This window comes from Battus philenor, unplaced genomic scaffold (assembly GCF_028537555.1).
Source record: "Battus philenor isolate CCGP_79_NKW_IND1 unplaced genomic scaffold, ilBatPhil1.0.hap1 SCAF_20, whole genome shotgun sequence".
Lineage (NCBI taxonomy): Eukaryota > Metazoa > Arthropoda > Insecta > Lepidoptera > Papilionidae > Battus > Battus philenor.
Window position 1 is genome coordinate 5,050,827 of NW_027181683.1, and position 21,999 is coordinate 5,072,825.

The window sequence follows — 21,999 nt, forward strand, 5'->3', positions numbered from 1 at the left end:
ATATTGTGGTTCACTAATATATTTATAATTATTATTTAATGAGTATTGCAGTTGCAACTTCTTCATTATTTGGTTATTAATAAATTTGTTTGGTTATTTGCCGTCTTTTACTTTATTTTTCTCAACTGATCGGATACAAAACTGAAAATCCGTGATATTTTTTAAATCCATTATTAATTGGTTTAAAAATTAGGCTGTTTTTTCAATAATTACATTTAATTAGTAGATTGATATTTGTAAGACCAGATTGTTATTAATGTCCTATAATATCAGTGTAATTGTCATTTGAATGACTAAGGCTCTCTCTAACACATTTTGATTACTTTCCTCAAAATAATGACGATTCGAAAATCGACATCAAAAGTATTAAGACAAAGAAATAATGATTTCGTTTGACCAGCCAAAAAAATTATTACATCCAAATTGTATTATGATTAAAGGCTTTGTTTATTAACTAACACAGTACTTACGACGTCATATAAAACATAATTAAATTGAGAGGTCATTTGGTAATACTGATTTAAACTTAATGTAATAAAACCGGACCTAAAACTTGTTACAGAATACCACATTAATTAAAAGTACTAGTTATTACAACAGAATGCACATATTTTGCTAAGGATAAATCGAAATAAAAACCATATGATTCATGATAAAAAGTTTTTATATTCGAATCCTGACAACCATTTGCATTGTCAATTATTCGTGCTAGTTGTGGTACTACTCTATGGCCACCAAATAGTAGTCATTGTGAGTAAGACTGTAATGTTTATAAATTATATCTAGACAGAATCAGAAAATACATTTCTACATTGAAAATGCAGCTCCGAAATTTTACAAAATCTTGTCATTTCATAAAAGAACTGATTTAATGTTGCCTTTTATTATAGAAACTAAACGATGTCATCAAGAGAAAAAATTAAATAAAGCAACACATTGCCTATTTGATATGGACGGTACGCTACTAGGTATGACGCTGTGTATTTTGAAGATAAACGGGATATGAGACTTGTATAACGAAAAATTAACAATTGATAAAATTTCAGTGAAATATATATTAATTATTTGTTGCTTTGAGCGGAAAATTAAATTCTGTTCGCCTAATATTGACTAAATTACGCTAGATTTATAAAAAAAATAAGTAATATTTTGAGATCAATAATCTATAAATAAATAAATATTATATATGTGATATACAGACAAACATATTTTACATTAAAAGTCAAGATTAGCCTGCATACACGTGCCAAAAATATACTTAAATGAACTTATGGAAGAAATAAGTGTGAAAAAGTTTAAAAGTAAAGTAGAATTAGGAACTTTTGTAATCGTTTATTTACTTTTAAATATATACTTAGATTGAACCAGTCGAATCCATACAATTTTAAACTAAAAAATAATATGATATATTATTTTATATTTTCTTCATTGTGGTTTGGATTTTGGTTACAAAATAATCTTTGCGCTTGTTTTATTATGAACTTATTTAAACTTTAAAATGAACTACGAACTTAAGCATTTTTTAAAAATGCTAACGTAATAAATAATTTTAAAATTGCATAATTTACAATAACTCAACTTTTAATGGATTGTATTATGTTATAAATTATATTAATTGAATTTAGAACATATTGTGTTATGTGTAACATGTATATGTTGTATATAATTATGATACAGATTGTTGCATAAACATCTATTAAAAAGTATATATTGCACATAACGTTTTATTACTAAGGACCAAAAAATTAAATGTAGCTTTATAATTTTGGTATTTTATTTTATGTAAATAATTTCAGATTCAGAAATCATATACCACAAAACTATAAAGAAAATATGTGAACGATTTGGACGAATATATCATAAAAAACTACAAAGTCAGGTAATTTATTTGTAAACGTTACATGTGAATAGATTTTTTTATATAAACATTCTTTGTAATTATAGTTGTACGGCGTAACGGATCACCAGATGAGTGTTGCAATTGTTCGTGAACTAAATTTACCGATATCCATCTATGACTTTGAAATGCAGATGACTGACATGGTAAAGAAATATTTACCAAATGCTCCTTTAAAAGACGGTAAGAAAAAAATATTTCGATATTATAATCATAATTTAATACCTCGGCTTAAGCCTGTCTATAATTTTTTTTTGTGTTTTATTTTCTTATTGTTGCGTAAGAATTATACACATTGATTGCCAGTGACAAATTTTAGGATTTCATAATATTATAATCAATAGATGAAACAAACAATGGTTTTAATCTAAGATATAATATATCCATATCTTTGAAGAATCTATGTAAAAATTTCCGAAGAAATGAGTAACTTTGGCAGAATAGATTAATAACAATTACTGAATAGTTTTTAAATGACACAAATAGGGGCGGTAATAACATTCTGCAAATGTAGTAGCTAACAAATGTATTATATTAAGAAACGTGCATAATGGTAACAGAAAATGCAATGTCGTTTTCTTTTTGATGATTTTACTTTTTGATAGCTTGTTATTATTGGATATATAATCTACCTTGAAATGAACGCCTTTTCAATCATTGCCATAAACTTGATATAAAAGTATAACTGGAGTTATATCATTTATTCGCTTAGGGTGGTTTATTTACTTAAAGAGAAGAATAAAATTTAATTTTAGCTAGGTTCTCCACGAAGTAATGTTTCTATGAGTCGACGAGTGTGTTCTAAAAATCTATTACAACGAATATCGAGTGATTCCTAAAGATTGTTTATACACTCGTGATACTTTATTAACAATCAAGTTGCTTGTTTAGTAACACCTATTTACCGGCAGTAATTTTGAATGATTTGACTTAAAATCTGCTGTTCGAAAATCGTCATCATCACGTCATCACGTAGGCCGATACAGCTCACTGCATGGCATAAGCCTCTTCCAAATATTGCTACGATGACGGCTCTTGAGCTACCTGCATACAGTGAATCCCTGGAATTTTGACAACGATTACCTAGTGGGTAGTCTACACGGCATGGGTGTGTTTAACGAAACTAGGCCAACTTTCGGGGCCAACTGCCACTTCAGATGAACAATTTCTCTGGCTACGTCGGTGACCTTATTTCTTCTGCGGATCTCCTCATGTCTGATCCAACCGCTGAGTGAGGCGAACATTATTCTCTGGGTCACCTATAGCCTACTTATGAGGCCTATCGTAAACGACCATGTCTCAAAGCTATAACTTATCACCTGCAACACACTTTGGTCTCCAGACATAGTGGTATTTTTGGCGAGAAAATGTTTCGGAGTTTCCCAAACGCCCCATTATCCGAGTTTGCTTCGGCAAGTTATCTCTTCTCAAAAATAATTGTATCATAGTTATACTTACTGAAAAATGCTGATATTCTGGATCAAAGCTGGAAAAAGGTGGAGGGTATCGAACTTAATTGTCGTTTTTTTACTTTTACCTCGTTTTGTAACATCGATTTTTCCATAAGCTTGCCGAGTTTTTACTTCTCTGGCTGTAGTTGCACTTGAACCTGTACTCAATTGAGTCACGAAAACCCGCAATAATCCTTTCGTTGAAAGACGACGCGTTCCGACTAACGGCTAGTGCAACAGGACAACTCATGCGCTTCGTGGCTAGAAGAAACCTTGTCGCAGATGTATAAATAGCCAAGTAATTTTGACAACATAAGCAAGCCGAAATAGTATTCCGTAAGGAACACTCATACGATTTACTTCTCCCTCTCATATAATGCCATTACTAAGACACAGTTCAAACAAAAAGTGACGGAACAGAGTTCAGTAACGTTCATGTCTATAGATGAAGAAAACCAAGTTCGTGATAGTATCTTGCGTGTTTTCAAACAGACGTGGACTTTTTTTAGCTGCAATTCGTATTGGTCGGCGCCGTTGCTTCGTCTGAAAAGTCGAGAACTTGCCTCGGTATGAGAATGACACGACGTTTTCATTTCTCCGTGGTGATTATTTTGTAGGTGACGGTACCTAAAATTAACGAATTTATACTTCGTTAGAGAGATTAAATGAAAGTTATCAGAATTCGTTATTTTCTATATAACGTAAGTTAGATTAATTTGTGAATTGAACAACTGCCAATATACGAACACTTCCAATATTTTGAATTTCTTTAAGAACGAAACGAAACTTTTAAATTTGTTTAGAGTTACTTGTATTGCATCTGTCGAAGTTGGTGCTATCCCGGAGGCTCCATGCACTTTCATCGATACTTAGTTCGTGGAAACTGAAGAATACGTAAAATTATCTTTAATGTCACGACATATGGAAATAACGTGTTTGCCTAAATGCTATTTCAATGTTTATTTGATATGTAAATTGATATTATTTACAAAAAATAGATAGCTTCTTTCGCCTGCTTTTCTCAGTACTGCGGCATTAATCACCAGAACAGTCGATAGACTAAATTTACCCGAATAGAAAATTTAATCCATCGTAAGTTAAATAAAAAAAATTTAATGTATCTTTTTGCAGGAGCAGAGCGTCTCTTAAGGCATCTCAAAGTTAATAAAGTCCCTTTTGCCTTAGTCACTAATTCTACATCCCATGCTGTTCGAATGCATGCCAGTGCACGTCCTGAAATCTTCAATTTGTTCCAGCATAAGGTACAACTATAGTATTAAAAACAAACAAACAACAATAGTATTTTAGGATGTTTATTTTACATAATTTGATAGTATTTTAGTATGATTCCTTCACAAGATTAGATGACGTGTGGCACTGAAATATGGTTTCTCACTTCGGACTTCATTGGAAAGCTCACAGTCTCTCAAAGATCCGTAGAGAGGGCCATGGTTGGGATATTTTCCTCGAGATTGAATCAGAAATGAGGAGATCTAAAGACTGTAACAAGCATAACTTAGTGTATTGGCAAGTTAAGGCACAGTGGAAAAACAAGATACCGCACGGAACAGACGGCCGTTGAAGTCTTAAGGATCTGGATTTATAGCCGCGTAACAACAAACGCATAAAGTTAACCCATAAAGTGGACAGACGACCTTAATAAGATCGTTTATGCACCTTGTGGGTGGAAGGCGCTGGATGCAATAATTCAATCGAGCCTATTGGAAATCTATCAAGTAGGCTAGTGGACGTCCTTCGTCTAATATTGATAATGACTTCTTTCAACTTAAGATAAGGAAAATATGGGGGTTCCTATAACATGTAAACGAAAAAGTGTATAACAAACTAAACGGGTTTATCTAAATAATTGTTGAGGACGCCTCAATCTATATTACATAGTATTATTAGTGTAAAATAAAGTATGTTTTAAATTATGTTTTCCACTTTGAAAACGATAGTACAAACAGTTATGTAACAGGTGTGCATCACGGACTCTGATGTTCATCATGGAAAGCCTCATCCGGATATTTACTTAACAGCAGCCGCCAGATTTACACCAAAGGCGCTTCCTAGTCAGGTAACGGAATAAACAACATGTAGTTTTTTTAAACCTGTTCAGATACATTTTTTGTAGTCGTAATGTTTCATTTGACCTCTGTTTCGCCTGATGTCAAGTATTGACATGGTCTACAAAGCTACACGCTTGCCAAGAAGTAACCTATTCTCTCTTGATTTGAAGACTCTCAAGTTATAGTTATCTGGAAACAACTGTGTGTAGATGTCGTGAATCAGTGCGTCTTGTTATCCGATGAAAGTAAGCAGATGTTTCAATAGATATTAAATAACATAGACGTTCAAAATTAATACAGGTAAGGTAGGGAACCCTTACAAATTTACGATTTACGTAAGAGTTATTTATATTATTATGCTCTGGCGGTACTGTTCGCAACTGTAATTGAAGGTGAATTGTAAATAAAATACATTAAAACAGTAAATAAAAGACTAAAAAAATAAAGATGTTTGGAAACAATTTTTGCCAATTGACAGAAATTGAACAATTAGTAACATTGAAGTATTTCATACTTTATTAATAAATGATTACTTAGAAAAATTAGTTTGATATGTGATCATTTTCTGTATTTAGTAATTATGTCATTAATAAATACTGCAAGGTCCGGTGAACGCAACCGTCGTTGTTTTCTAAATGACGAAAGTTTTTTAATGCACTCAACATAGAAGCGATAGCCAACTATGAATTATAACTCCTGGTGGCTTTGTTAGGTACCAGGTACAAAGTTTGGCGAGAGATTGTAACTGTCAAAGCTGTTTGACAGCTGCAGAAATATATTTGACATGTTTTAATTTTATAACCTAAGTTAGTAGACAAACGATACCGTCACTGCCCAGCGTATTGGCAAGTTAATATGGCAGCGGGTAAGCTATATAGTGCGAAGAACATGTGGCCGCTGGGGCCTTAAGGTTCTGTAGTGGAGACTGCAGATATGCAAGCACAAACAGAGGCTGGCAGACGACCTAGTTGAGGTCGTCGTTATACGCTGGCTACAGGCCCCTTCCAACCGTACCTATTGGAAATCTAGGGGAAGGGGCATGTCCTGCAGCGGAGAATTCATTAAAGTTGAGGCGTCTCTGTCAAAGGGTTGGAACATACTTTGTACTTGTATGCTTCGAATACATTCGTTAAAAAAACGTTTAGGCTTTTATAAGATTATGAAGATCTAGCGCATACTAGCTCTTGATTATAAAGATAATCCTTTTGCGGTATCCTTTAGTTGAGTAAATAATAGATTGTTACGATTGTACTCACAATTTTCAACATTTGTTTCGAATGTATATTTAAATTTAAACGAAAGAATGGAACTAATTTCAATATAATAAAATTTAAAATTCTATTTACCCTTTTATATTTGTCACAGGGTAAGTGAAAGTTGTTTGATTGTCACAAACAAATTCTGTATTCTAATCCGCTTCTGTTCAAGATAGGCAATCTAATAGAAAACAGAGTCGGAGGTCAAGGCGTTATCGTTTATCTACATATATTAACATATACATATGTGTTTAACGTATGTTTGCTCTTTAGTGTCTTGTATTCGAAGATTCGACAGTAGGAGTCCAGGCAGCAGTTGAAGCTGGTATGCAGGTAAAGTTATGCATTACCACTAAGATACTCAAAATTCGAAACTTGCTAACATAGCATACCATAAAACATCCAAGCTTTATATTATCTTAAGCAGTCTTCCGCTACACTTCTTCCTCCTTCACAGCCGATAGACACCCACTGCAAAACAAGTCTCCCCCAAAAGATATATATTTGAGGATACACCATGATCACCACGCTGCACCAACCTGGGCTACCACTACTCGTCCACTACATTAAGTCTTGTTATTCGGGTGCAGACAAGCACTGTAATAATTAGATGTGATATTAGAATATATGTCAAAATTTTTATTGTATTAAAATTTTAAAATGAAAGGAGGAATGAACTCTCGACTCAATCTTTCACTATTATCTATTTATTCAATACCTTTATTTCAACACTTCTATTAATGATCATCACGGTCTATTTGGTTTATCGGTATCCCATCATCGTCACGAACATAGGACGTCCACTGTTGGACATAGGCCTCCCTTTCCCATAGATATCCACTAGCACCGGTTGGAAGCAACATGTATCTCGTCTTCCTTCGATCTAAACTTGTACGAAATACTACAGGAACAGGAAGATTATTTTTTCAGGTTATAATGATACCAGATCAACGGTTAAAAAGGGATTTTACACGAAATGCCACTTTAGTTTTGAAGTCTTTACTAGACTTCAAACCTGAATTATTTGGATTGCCGGCCTTCACGGATGATCCCGAAAAAATAAAAAGGCAAACAATGAAGAAAAAGTAAATATGTAAAATGAAAACTATCGTGAATTTTGTACAGAAATGTAATTTGAGTGGAGTATTTAATTAAAAATATTTATTTTAGATAAACGAAGGTGGTTTATGTAACAATAAAACACGTTCTTTTTTTCTGATTTTTATTGCGTTTACAACCAAACCCATTGATATTAATCACAATAACTTTTAATTTTTGTAATGCTACAATATTACAATAATTACTTTAATCATATACATTAATTTACAAAAAAACATAAGGGAATATACACGAGCCGTGTTTTAATTCCAAAAATAGGAATAATAAGACTATACATAAAATATAATTTTCCTGAAAAATTAATTATAATAAATGGACAGAAATCATTTTGAAATTTAATTAACCGTTGAAAAAAAAAATTAAAATTCGCAATGAATTTATAATATAGCATTATAATTTTGTTAGCATAAATATATATACGTACTATTGCATCTGTTAAACGTTTCTACACATCGTAACTAAATTTTATTTTACATAAATTTACATACCGTTATGATACACTATGTTACAAGATTAAATTTAAAATTATAGCTATTAAGTGAATAACTTAAGTTGGCGATAGTTTATAAGAAAAGTGAAGAACGAAAATTTGAGCAAGAAAACCCTAACTATTGCCAAATTAAAAAGGTCTCTTAAACAACTCTACGCGCAGAACTATTAATAACGAGCATTACCTTCAAACATGCCTCATGCAATTATCCATTAAAACACGTAATAAAATGCAAACTTGAAATTTTTATTCTAACAAAGTAATTTAAACATGTTGCATCTACATCTTTTGAAAGTAAAACCTGTCTACCAATAACCCTGTATAGACATGCCTATGGTACCTTAGTATGAACGTCTAGAATATTAATTATTTTCAGAAAAATCATGTGTGTTCAACGTACGTTTAGAGACTTTATCATTTTTTCTTTTTTTTTCTTTTTGGGCAACTTAAGTGCCACGTTGCTTATCACAGAATATATTTTAGCAAATAATTTGTAATAAGTAAAATAATTTAATCTTCAACGGATGGATATTTTGATTGTAAAAGCATCATATAGCAATAAGTAACTTTAAGTTATTGTATTTTATTGCAATCGCAATAAATTGTCCAATTTTGATGTCATACTCGATGGACAATACGAGTTTACTGATGTTCGCATCCTCTCACATTCGATTTTTTCTTGTTTTACGGCAAGAAATCTTTTTTCTGATTTTTATTGTCGCGATAATATTTAAACTATTTTGATATTAAATATTCATGGCTCTTAAGATACCATCCTTTGTTTAAAAATCACGTATTCAGTTGATTAAAGAAATAGAGAATCCTGAGACAAGGATGTATGTTTTAGAATTCTGACAATGATTTAAGCAACATATGTGAGCCGTTGCCAGACTCGCTCCATGCACTCAAATTATTATCAGTTGTTTCAAAATTTAAATAATTAATGATAAGGAAAATAAAAGTGATTGCGACAATTGTTCAAGATAAGTTCAGGTTTTTGTTGTTTCATTGCAACCACACCGAGGTAGATATTATTAAAATGTTATTTTTGATTCCAGTTACGAAAAATTGTCTTTGTTAAAATTTTTGTGTGGCTTTTTGTTATATATTCCTCCTTTCCTTTTAATGTAGTCACTCAGATCTTAGTTGTATTGTTTTATTAATACTAGTTGGAGGAAATATACGTTGGCCGATGGAACTGGCTGTATGTTGGCATTCCAGTAAGATTTGCATTTGCAATGAGGCAGACTTCCACAACCTTTGGAGCGATTTAGCACATATTCGTCCACCTCATTTAACGCTATACTTAGATGTTAAATAGATTGTGTATAGATGTTTCGTATAGTCTGTATCTGTAAAGGGGATACGTCAGGATATGTACAATGTTATTCGGCATCGATGTTTACCGAACCATTAAGATATTTTATCACACTTTCCGCCACGGTTCTTGTCATGGCTTCCTATAAGTATATCTGTCGCGTTGACAGCTCTTCAGTCTTTCTTCGCTTCCTGGCGATATTCATACGATGGTGGCAAATGTTATACTTGTTTTTATTAAACGTGGTTGTAGTTTACTTTTAAAGCGTCTCTGAGATCTATTAGTAAGATTTAGTGTGTATAGTTTAAAAACATTTATGTATTGATTACTTAGTTTAGCAATGTTTTTCCATTCGTACTCTATATAGTTATATAACATTCACCCTGCACAATAAATTTCCGAAATCATCGCGCGCTAGTAAATGAACCAGCATCCTAGCAACAAGACGACGAATTAGTATTTTTAGATTCGTATATGACATAACGAAATGTCAAGGTGAAATGTTTAACACGTTATCAAAGTATATTTTAGAGAACAGATAAAAAAAGAGTATTATTAATATTTTTTTATAAATCGTAGATTATTTTTTAAATAAACGATAAGCGAAATTGCTTGAAACACAAATAAGAAAATCTTACGTTACTTATTGCGATTCGAAATCTGATTTTTAATAAATTGTTAGATTTAATTAACACGATGATCCTTACCGCTCGCAAAGATTTCGGAAAATTCCGTTTAATACGAATGGCGAAACATCTGACGGTGTCAAGTGGAAACGTCTATGTCATTTCCGTGAAAAGCAAATTTTAAACCATTCTTTTTATCATCGTTTAGCAAAATTTTGCCTTCCACTGCACACATGTCTGTCTTTACGTTTTTCGTTTTTTTGTTTTGTTTATTTGATTCGTAAAGATTGTTTGCTTTTTTAATTTCTTGAACTTCAATGTCTACGTCAAGTTTCTTTTCGCATTTTTCTTGATCTGAATTATCATTATAAAGATTTGGCTCGGATATTAGTTTGGCGTCATTTGTATCATCTATTTTAATTTCCGCTTTTTTCTCATCTTCTTCTCTTAGTTCCTTCTCTGCTAACTCTATTCTTTTCTGAGCGTTCCACCAAGGCATGAAACGCTGGAACATAATGCGTGCTCTATGCTGGGGCTTGAGAACCCATGATACTGCCATTTCAACATCAGCAATTCTGAAATCGAAAACCTTAACAATTATACTGCTTCAAAAATTAACACTATAATTTTTTTATATTATTGGGTTATTTTCAGTAAGTAATATGTTAGCATTTTTAAGCTATTCTTTTAAATTTTTTACGTAGTAAAAATGTTATAAATATTTTAATCTTGTTTTAAATGTTTTATATTCATAAAGATATAGGATATCATGACCTAGGTGATTTCTACGTGAAACACGTGTGTAGTGCCTGGCATTTATAACATATTTGTATTTGTAGTTTTTAAAATATGAATATTTATGCAAAGTTTCGTAATATATCATAATAAATGAACCAAATGATATAAAAACCTAGCCTCACTGACTGACCTTCGTTTGAACCTTTCGCGATCGAGTGCGTGTCGCTCCCAGTGACCGGCTCTCGCCTGTCTCGCTGCGAATGCCCACACCCTCATGATGTGTACTTTTGGTGGATTTGGAGAAAAACGTACCTGTAATACAAAAAAAATACTAAATATGCAAGAATTTTATCTAAAGGTTATTTATTTTGGATCGGACTCTCCCTGCTCCCAGCTTCCCGAATGACATTTACAGATTTTGTGGTTTCAAGACGGAGGGACGCAGAAGGCGACAAGCCTAAAATATCTTTCAAGGTAGCAATGCCTAAAGCCTACGCAAGATTCCACTATTTCGCCAGATTGGGATGCCTTCGAACTCTTAGATCGCTTCGACGAACGCCTCATGAACTGCAGTCACTCAAAGGTTCCCCGCGCGGGATTGTCACTTGTCGATAGTATTCATTTAGCATTCCGACACAAGGGCACCCCACAGGGCCGAATTTCAACTTGGTATATTAGTTACTAGAGTTCTATAGACCTAAAGTTCGTCACAATGATCGGTCTTTCTCTGTCCGCAACCAACGACTTCCTGCGGCCTTAACTACATCGTCGGTCCACAGGGGGGCTATACTGTCGTACAAACAATATTGGATTTAAATTATGCTCTATCCTTTAACGTAACATTTCTTTTTTTTTAAAAAAAAAATCACTAGTTTAGTTTTGAAGAAAGAATTTGAACAAAGCACTTAAAATAACCTGATATAATTTTAAGTATATACAAATGTGATCTATACAAAGACATTTAACCTATGTGACGAACTTTAATTCAAAACACCGAGATATTTGTATGAAATAAACACATACGATAATAATATTGAACTTGGAAATATTCTTGATCACTATATATATATATATACATATATATTTATATATATACTAGTTAAATATTACTAATACATAATATATGTATATTTACGTTTACATATGTATGTATATGCATATCACATAGATTGATAATGACCTAATACCATTATCACATATTTGAACAAATATTATCTATGTATAACATAGTGCAAAATGCAACATTTATGTTCTAATACGTAGTCGTAGTCCACACAAAGTCTTTATTCGGAATTTTACGTGATAAAGGTAAACATTGATACCATAACATGACGACAAATTGATTATGACGTCGAAGTTTCTTATCTATAATGACCGCGAATTTTTTTTTGTATCGGAGCGTGTATTTTATTAATTGCATAAACTTAAATTTAAAAAATTAAACAAGTAACTTAATTTATTAAGATAATTGTTTATCTTCTTCATTATTCCAGCCGTAGGACGTTTACAGCTGGACATATATAACAAATTCAAAATATCTTAATCCAAATAGGCATTATAACTCACTTTTGAATCGATAATTATTTTAACATAAATAGTAAGCTACCATCGGCTCGAAGTGCTGATCTGCTGCGAAGAGCCGGTCAAAAACTTAACAGTTGCTCTTTTTAAATGAAATTCAAGGAAAAATATGTGCCTAATATTTTTATATCTATTTGGTTATATCTATCACGTTTACACACACACACATATATATACATGTATATATTTAATGTGTGTACAGGTATAAATATATGAAATTGCGGCATTCTTTGTTCTGCAGTATCTATTAGAAATCTTGTAAGATAATGACTAGATATATTTTGTTTACTTAGTCCTCAACGTCATCAAGGTTTTTCACAGTTTACATCAGATTGAACACTCTTGCGCATCACAGTCGAAATTGACTCACAAATGTAATACAATGCCGACTTGTTTACGTGGCAAGTGACTCATCGAGATGACGTCACCCTATAATCATAACAATCATGGTACTACTGAATACGGCAGAGCTTGACACGGAGTAACAGTGTTTATGTTCATTGACCCTTTACAAGACAAGAGCAATGTAAAGATACACTTATAAAAATTGCAATAATATGAATTACGTTTCAAATAAATTAAGGTATTATGATAAACAGAGATAATGCTTTGATATCAGGAAATTGAAAGATATGGACGTATGATTGGAATTGAAATTTGTATTACGCCTTATCATCATACGTACGCTTATATTGAAACGATGCATATAACAGTTTCCTGATGGATTACAGTTTTCGTATCATATTCAAATGAAAAATACCATGAACAGTAACTAGACGTATAGGTACAGTAAGCTGTAGTATGCTATTTCGCAAGTTTCCTTGCGATTAAGGTCAATGCGTAACAGGAAATGTTTTTCTAAACAAGTTGTAAAACAAAGTTACAACAGGCACTATCGATTCCGAAACTTTTACGAATATGGATATATTTTCAATTCGATTTGCTTTCTATACTGTGTAGAAAGAGATAGAGCGAAATCACAAGTTCGCTCTAGATAAAAGTCAGTTTCACGTTTTAGAAGGTAACTTCTAAAACTCACATTCAGATTTCGAATTTAAGAGGTTCCCGTATCTCGTTAAGATTTTCAATAGTTACACGAATATCCATCGCCGTTTCAAATAAATTTCCGTCATTTTAATTAGTTTTGTAGTCTTTCGTGATTGAAATTATTTGTTCACAATAGGTCAATTTGGACTGGCAATCGTTCTAAATCACATTGATGAATAAAAAATCGGAACAATGGACTCCCTATGAGATTAAAAATACTGGGCGTCCTACAGTTTTTAATTGAGAAATTCATGACCACGATCAAAGATTTCTATTAGGGTGTAATGTCACACTAGTCTATTATAGAGACGGGTTTGTGACATTAGCTCTCAAAACCGAATACGGCAAATATCACACATCGCTTGCTCGTAGAATCGCCGCAGTGGTACCTATAAACTGGTCTTACATACTTACAACCAATAAAACGTTTATAGCTATATTATTATATAAACTACTACACCTGTTTAGTTTATTAATTATTTATGACATTGTTATAACGATCGCGGTGCATTAGTGCGCTGTAAACATATAACGTAGCTAAAGGAGAGAAGATGAACTCCGCAGAAATTATTTCTGGTCTTATATTATTTTTACCAGAAGTTTTTAGTAAACATTTACTGTCTTTATTCATTATAATATGATTTATTTAGGACTTCACCAGAGATTTAACGCAACCTTGATTATAACACCGGTACACCCAATAAGGGGCCTAGCCAACACCGCGACTACCCGCTCGTGGTCGACAATCGAGAAGCTTTCGGACCCTTCGGTTGTCACGAACGATGTTCCCCACCCTCTAACATTTCAGACGGGCAATTCTTTGAAATGCATCGATGTTTTATTTACGTATATCTTTTAAACTCGTCATAATGTTTTGTGCTGACTAAAACACGTACGAAAAATTATAATGATAATAAATTTACCATACTAATAAATACTAACTACAACTACATTCATCAATAGATGTCGCTAATATTGGTCTGACTGTACATTGTTATTGATTTGTCTGCAGGACATTTAAAGATAAAAACAATGCTCTGCAATACAAAACAATCAATAATGATAAAAATTTACACAAAATTATTTATCGGTTGACAATAGCATGTTTGGAAATACCAAGGTTAAATAACTATTTAAATTGATGCAAACAAACAAATTTATTGTTTTATGTAAGATTCACAAAGTAATTTAGTTTAAGTATTTAATGATCATTGAACAATATGTACAACTCAAAGTCCAAATATAATTTAAAAAGTTGACCAATCAACATGTGTGTTAATATAGGATTTAGTGGCTAAACGTAAACAGAGTTCATTTATTAAAATAATATAATTGAAACGTAGCCTCCACATATATATGCGTCACTTATATTAACAGTACGGAAAACTGACTAATATATTAGGAAGAGCAACAATTTATTTGCCAAAAAGCCAATAACAGTTCTCAATTAGCGTTTATTAGAGTTATAAAATTTCTCACGAAAACGGGATTTGATTTCCATTTGATGAGCAATACTTAATATTTTGGAAAGAGTTTATCACGAGTAAACGCAATTTTCCAAAATAATTAGATATGGAATTGAGGAAAATCTGTGTAGGATGTAAATCAATATTAATTGTCATCATTTCAGCAGTAGGACGTCAAATGCTGGACACAGGTCTTCCCCGTAACATTCCAATAAGGCGACAAGGCTTCCGATTTCCAACGACCTTAAAAGGTCATCTGTCCACCTTGTGCGCGAACGTTCTACTCTGTGCTTGCCGGTCCGCAATCTCCACATTCGAATTTTAATGCCTCGGCGGCTATACTGCGCGCTATATGACCCCGGGCCACTTCAACTTGCCAGTCCGATGTAGTAGAGATTCAGAGCGTAGCCATCTCCATGACTCTTTGAGGGACATTATGATGACGATTTATTTTCAACAAGTAAACTTAATTCAAAGACACCACACTAAGGTGCAACTTTCAACATATTTACTATAAATTTCTGCATACTAAATACTACACTGCACCGTACACACTCGCACGACCCGCATATAGCGCTGGGTACTTTAGAAACCGCGCAAACGCAAGTCTAGCGTCTAATTTTGCAATGATTCGAAAGCCAGTGAGATTTTATATCGCCATGACCAACGTTTATAACTAGAAAAGTTTTCTAACAAAAAACTATGAATTTTTGGTCGCATTAATGTATTTTGCTGTCTACTTAAAAAAAAACGTAAAATGGAGACACATTTACAATCTGTACTTTGATCTATCGTATCTACCTGGGGAGGGGAAAAACTTCGCCGTCAATGCATGAGTAAGGTCAGTGTTGCCGCATAGAAAGCGGCGTTAAATATGATGAAACTTTAAAATTATACAGGTAATAATGAAGTAATGGTACAGTGACAAGTTATTTAAAAATAAACATTAATTTAAAAATCTTTCAAAGACATTAAGCGTATTTCGTTAGTGAATTACTTATATAAGTGATAAGAGTGGTCAAACTGAATGTAGTCACCCTTGGACGAAACAGTATGATGAAACAGATTGAAATGCAATAAACCAGTGTCGTTTTAAAGTAAATAGCACGCACGATGTATAATAATGAGAATATAACCTAGTAATTTTGTTTATTTTTCTATTGAAGCAATGTTTTATGTGAAGTTATTAATATCTTAATAATCTATAATTGTCAAAGAAATGGTCAATTATGACTCTATAACAAAAGTACTTGAAGAGCCTAAAAGAGTTATTTATGGTTTACCTTGATAAAACCAAAAATATTGCAGATATTTAAAATAAATTTATGATAAGTATTTAATTTGTTTACCTAAACAGTTTAATAAAGTACCTTTAAAGAATAACATTTTTTTGTTTGGAATAATATTGAACACAAGCTTTGTAAATTGTTGTATGTACATTCAAAAATATTAATCAATTAAAAAAATAATAGTAATTACAAATAAGTTTTATAAAATATAACAATAATTTGGATTATGTATTTTTAATATTTTATTTTTTGACATGTAATAGTATATATGTTTATTAAAATACCCCATGGCTTATACTTAAATTGTAATGAGTGGTAGAAAATTACAAGGAAAAAATTGTCTCTGGACAGAAAACAACATTGACTAGCCATGAGCACTATTCACAGAAAAGGACAGCATCTTTGATTTGTTACAACATTTTGTGAATACAACTACGGAGCATTAATATTTATACATTATACAAAATGTAATCCAATAAGAAATATTACAGGAAAATGTTTATTTTGAACAGTAATATTGTTTAGTTTGTTGCAAAGTAGATAAAACTCCAATAGTAATATAATTTTCCTTTTTAGTAAATTAATCAACATGTGCCAAACACAAGAGTAAGCTAATTAAACAATAGAAAAACATTTAAAATTTCCTTGTGTACAATGTAATTTAGGCTCTTTATTCATTGCTATCTTTTATATACATATTTAAACTGTTAATTCAATCTGTATGGTTTTTTTTTAAATATGAGTTAGACCAATTTTTGATTAATTTTTTAGATCCAAGAAGGCAAAAAAAGCCTGCATCTATATGTAATCTAAGTATTTAAAATATAGGATTATTGGATATTGGTGTAAAAGCTTTGTATAACATTTTCTGTCCATCAATGTATGGTACACCTTAACTAAAAATCAATCAATTCAGAAATAATACATAATATGGTAAAAAAGTATTTTCAAAATTCAGGTTGTCCCATATTTCATAGCCAAAAATATTTCAGAGTAATTATTTTATATAAAATGATTAGAGATAGATGTAAAAGCACCACTTTAAAATATATACACATATTCACCACTTTAAAGCTGTTACACCTACAAATTGATTAATCATTCTAATTTTGCTTACATCTATTTTGCTCTCTTATTTTTTCATAACCAAGTCAGCATTGATGGAATTTTTTTATAAAAATATGTAAATAGCTTTGTACAGTTATATATTTTCTATATATATATTTGTAAAAAATTTCAAAAAGCTTTGGTTTATTAAATTATTATTTATCCTAGCAGTAAGTTTTCTGATTTCATACAATAAAGTCTAGGGTATTGCCTATTTAAACATAATAATAATCTAGATTAATTAGGTGGAAATAAAGTTCTTTGTGCCTGATAAAGGGTTAATCCTAATGAAATTATTTGTGCCAATATTCAATACCTTAAATATAAATTAAATAAATTATCCTTCATAGGCCTGAGTGTATGCATATATAATAGGGTTAGCAACATATCATAGACCTAACTTTTCTTAGCATTTAAATAATGTTCAAAGCACACTTTAAGTTTTACTAGATCAAAATCTACAATATAATTTGTATATGAAAGATTGTCAATTTTCATTTCAAAAGAGCATCTGTTGAGTTTTTGGCTGTCTCTTCTCAACAGGTCAGTGCCAATGAGAGCTTACTACCTATAATCTTAAAATAATTGATTCAAGTGTGTATAATTGTCAACCTAAATAAAGATATTTTGAATTTGAATACTTACAGTTTTTCTTGGTAGACATCTCTTCTCAATTTTTCTTTTTTCATCAATAAGTAAACCTTTTTGTTTAGTTTGTGTTTCACTATTATCCTCATTTAATTCATATACATTTGAAATGCTTTCATAAGATTTCTCTTCTACAAACCTTGCAGCACAGTCCACTTCATCTTCATCAACATTATACAATGAATCATCTGTTAAGTCACCAATGGTTCTTGTAAGTGAATGAGAGAGTTTGCAAGTAAGGTTGTAAGTCTCACAACCTGAATCATTTTCACTATCTGAGTCTTCAGAGCCCTCAGAATCTGAACTTTCAATAAAGTCATAGCCTGTAACATTAAGTTCATCCCCAAAAACATCATTAGAGGAATAACAACTATCATCTGGAGAGTCATCAAAGATGATGAAAGAATCCTCCGAGTCACATTCAGATGTAAGCCTTCCTCTACATGATTTAGAGCTGTCATCAAAAACAATTTGAAAAGAATCATCACTATCAGCAGATGTGGAATAGAATCTACCAGTAACTTCATCAAAATAATTACAAGGATCAAGGTATTCTGGTGTAGAATTAGAACATTGACTTTCTGTAAGACTACTCTGATCACTGGTATCACAGTCTTCGGTGGATAAAGCACTTGGAGATATACATTTTTCTAATGAAATAATTTCTGTTATATCACCCAATGATGAATTATTTCTGTTGCTATTTGGTATTAATATTGGTTTACTTTGCTGCTCATTACTATTTAAAACATCATAAGAGGCCAATGAATTTTTATCCTTGTTAATTTTGTTTTTTTCCAAAAGAGCTTTTAGTTTACACATCTTATCTTCGCATGAAGAAACAATGTCAGCCTTACTATCAACTTTGTTATCTGTGTCAGCTTTCATAGGTGTATTTATGTCAGCTACACTGTCTTTTATGATGTCAGGAAATGGGTTAACAATTTCCATATTTTCTGTAAGAGGTATGTACTCATTTTTAATTCTAGGTGCATCAGAGACTAATGTATCTGCCTTCTGATGATTGAAAGGGCCATAGTATTCCAAATAAGATGTGTCAGGTAAACTTTCAAAATCCTCTGATGTGAATGCATCTTCAAAACAGTCATCAGTAGAGTTTTCTTCAACAAATAAGTTTTGTGAACTTTTTGTTTGCATTCTTGTTTGTTGATTAGCAAGAAATAAGCATACCTGATTAATTTTTTCCTCACAATTAGAAGCTGTTCTACACTTTTCGTTCATAGTACAGCCTATAGTTTCATTTGGTTCATTTTTACAGACTGTGATTTGATGAGCCCATCCATTCTTATTTTGATCCTCTATCTTGGCTTGCTGCCAAGCTTGGAGTGAGGGCGCCGATTCATCGAGGTTTTGGTCGAAGCATTCGTAATACTGCGTAGGAGAATTTGTTCGTTTGTGGAACATAGCTCCGGAAACAAAACTGAAGACACCTGAAATAAAATTTGTTATGATACCCAAAGATGGATATGAATCCGTCTGGTGTTCGGCTATAACGTGTTCTTTTGTTGTGGTTGCTTCAGGTTTTACTTGTTCGGTCGCCATGTTTGTTTTTGTTTTAACTTCTTCAGTTATAATAGAATCAGCTAAATTCTTTTTTAAAGGATCCGGAATGAGGTGAAGATTGTTTATGAACAAAGCGTCTCCAAACACATTCTTCATATCTATTTTCATTTTTGTTGAATCAGTCGAGTAATTGGTGACGGAATGAAAAGGAAAAATCCCAGTCCAGTTCAAGAGATTGCGTCTATTGCGCGTATCGCTCAAATTAAAATTATTCATTTTTCAGTTTATACACTACACCAACTTAGTCTTTATTTAGGGCATTTTAAACTCAAACAAAACTTTTCCCATTAAAATGAAACCACTTCACGGAATGTGGCATAGGCTTGTGGACAAGTCTACAACACTTCAGACACTTCAAAGGCCGTAGGGAGTTCCAGTAATTAAAATCGTCGTTTAATGGTGTCACGCTAATGTCAGTACTACACTCTGTATCACCACAAACAGCAATATTAGTAATATCAGGATAACTGGCAATTAACTGATCTTGATAAAATATATTGATAATTTGCTCCATTATGCTGGAATTCTCAATAAACACGTCTTTAAAGCTCGGCCATTTTGAAAAAATTGATACTGTTGCCAGTTTCTAGCTGAGACATCATGTCCGAAGATAATATAAGCACCTCAATTTGTCATAAACAAACATACTAGATACAGATTATATAGAATTTTAAAAATATTAAGAAATAAATTTATTATTGACTAAAAATACAAATAATTATCAAAGTAGCAGCTCATTTTCTAAGTTATCTAATATTAGAGTTTACGTATACATGCACTCTATTAGTATTAATGTAAAAACAGTCGCCCTATCAGAAAAATATCTTATGTGTTCAGAATATCACTCAACAAATTTTCTTATATATATTATAGAATTATAATGTTTTTATTTAAGACTTACGTGTTTTATAATTATATAAAATTTATAAATAAAATTAGATCTAGCATTGGTTAAGCCTTAAAGTATGATATAAATAAAGGGTCTCGGCAAATGAATTTCACCTCATATCGAGTTTCCGTCGGGCGCAATGCACCATACATACATCACACTTGTACTCACGACACCGGCGACCGCGTCCGCCTCGCCCGCTTAGAATCGAGGGTGGTCAGAAGAGGCCCGTGTCGCTTCCGACTGCCGAAGAGTCCTAGCTTTGTATAATTTTGCACTACACTACATTAACAATACTATATATGCACTTACACGGATATAGTCCTTCGTGCTAACGTCAACGTTGTAACTAAGATACAATCTGCCAGAGTAAATTTTTTGGTAGCAATGACAGTTTATATTTCTTTGTACTAAGTATTTTAGTCCTACAAAAGCAAGCGATCGAGCCTCATAGAACTCATCAAACGAAGTTAAAAGCTAAACGGTTTTTCAATCTGGTGAAATATATTTGTAAAAACATGTATCACGGTTTTAATGAAAGCTCTTGGAGTTATAAAATTAGAGGTTTTGTCTAAGCCCTCTACACGTTATGTCACCTTTCCATCACATCCTCTGAAACTATAAATGCCAATAAGGCGCGAGGTCTTCTTTTGTCATCATGAAAAAAACTCTTTATCACGAGCATGTGAAAATTTATTTTTTTGATAAAATTGCCTCCTTTAATCAATGTTTTCAGTGTTATTTATATTTGAATGTTGTTTGCTGCTCCGATTTTTGCAGCAACGAAAGGATGAGGCATTAAAAAAAATATAAAATCGCTGTCATCTATCCACCTTGTGAGAGTACTATCTATAGCCCGGTCTACCGGCTCCTGGTTGCCAGTCAAGAAACTTTTGGCCCGAAGCCCGTTGGTTGGATGAGTGATATGGCCCGTCTACTGTCACTTCACTTTAAATAGTATTTGTTATAAATTGTATACAAACTCTAGTACGATAAAACGATAATCGTAAAAAGTGCATAAGAAATACGGGCACTGGTAATATTTCAATAGAAAAAAGGCCAATGTTGCATGGGCTTACAAGAAATAAACGCGTTCGATGATATACGTGCAAAAGAATTCAACCGCAAGGGCTATTATTAAACCTTAAAAATGCTTGTTTAATCATCTAGAAATTGTGATAGCTAATTAATTAATAATTAACAGATGTTATCCTGTCTTAGCAATGAATAACTGTTTCAAACATTAAATAATAAAACAAGGACTGGCCTTGCGATTTATAATTATTAACTTGCGATATTGCAAATTCAAAGCGTACTTACAATAATTTTTTTTCATAACGATAAATCGTCAAGTTGTTTTTAAGTCATGGTGTGACTTAAGAAAAAAATTTTTTTTTTAAAGGAAATTGGTTTTTTTAAGAAAT

The 21,999-nt window shown here is 32.1% G+C and overlaps 2 protein-coding genes across 2 annotated transcripts; one reads left to right on the forward strand and one right to left on the reverse strand.

Moving 5' to 3' along the window:
* Positions 1-949: 949 nt before the first annotated feature.
* Positions 950-7,811, forward strand: LOC137922958 (probable pseudouridine-5'-phosphatase). Its single transcript, XM_068766073.1, has 7 exons — positions 950-956; positions 1,797-1,879; positions 1,945-2,080; positions 4,480-4,610; positions 5,327-5,425; positions 6,947-7,006; positions 7,604-7,811. Exons 1-7 carry the CDS (start codon positions 950-952, stop codon positions 7,760-7,762), a joined length of 675 nt encoding a protein of 224 aa, XP_068622174.1. The 3' UTR covers positions 7,763-7,811.
* Positions 7,812-8,774: 963 nt separating this feature from the next.
* PPP1R15 (Protein phosphatase 1 regulatory subunit 15) lies at positions 8,775-20,243 on the reverse strand. The gene is made up of 3 exons (XM_068765773.1): positions 18,100-20,243; positions 11,155-11,276; positions 8,775-10,801 (listed from the first exon to the last, which is right to left on the reverse strand). Exons 1-3 carry the CDS (start codon positions 19,900-19,902, stop codon positions 10,366-10,368), a joined length of 2,361 nt encoding a protein of 786 aa, XP_068621874.1. The 5' UTR covers positions 19,903-20,243; the 3' UTR covers positions 8,775-10,365.
* Between the last annotated feature and the right edge of the window lie 1,756 nt (positions 20,244-21,999).

Coding starts and splice junctions, on each gene's coding strand:
- PPP1R15 (XM_068765773.1), bottom strand. CDS start 19,902: ATGAATAATTTTAATTTGAGCGATACGCGCAATAGACGCAATCTCTTG. Junction 11,277..18,099: donor GATGTCTACCAAGAAAAACT/GTAAGTATTCAA, acceptor TTTGTATTACAG/GTACGTTTTTCTCCAAATCC. Junction 10,802..11,154: donor CGCGAAAGGTTCAAACGAAG/GTCAGTCAGTGA, acceptor TTTCGATTTCAG/AATTGCTGATGTTGAAATGG.
- LOC137922958 (XM_068766073.1), top strand. Junction 1,880..1,944: donor ATAAAAAACTACAAAGTCAG/GTAATTTATTTG, acceptor TTGTAATTATAG/TTGTACGGCGTAACGGATCA. Junction 5,426..6,946: donor CAAAGGCGCTTCCTAGTCAG/GTAACGGAATAA, acceptor TTTGCTCTTTAG/TGTCTTGTATTCGAAGATTC.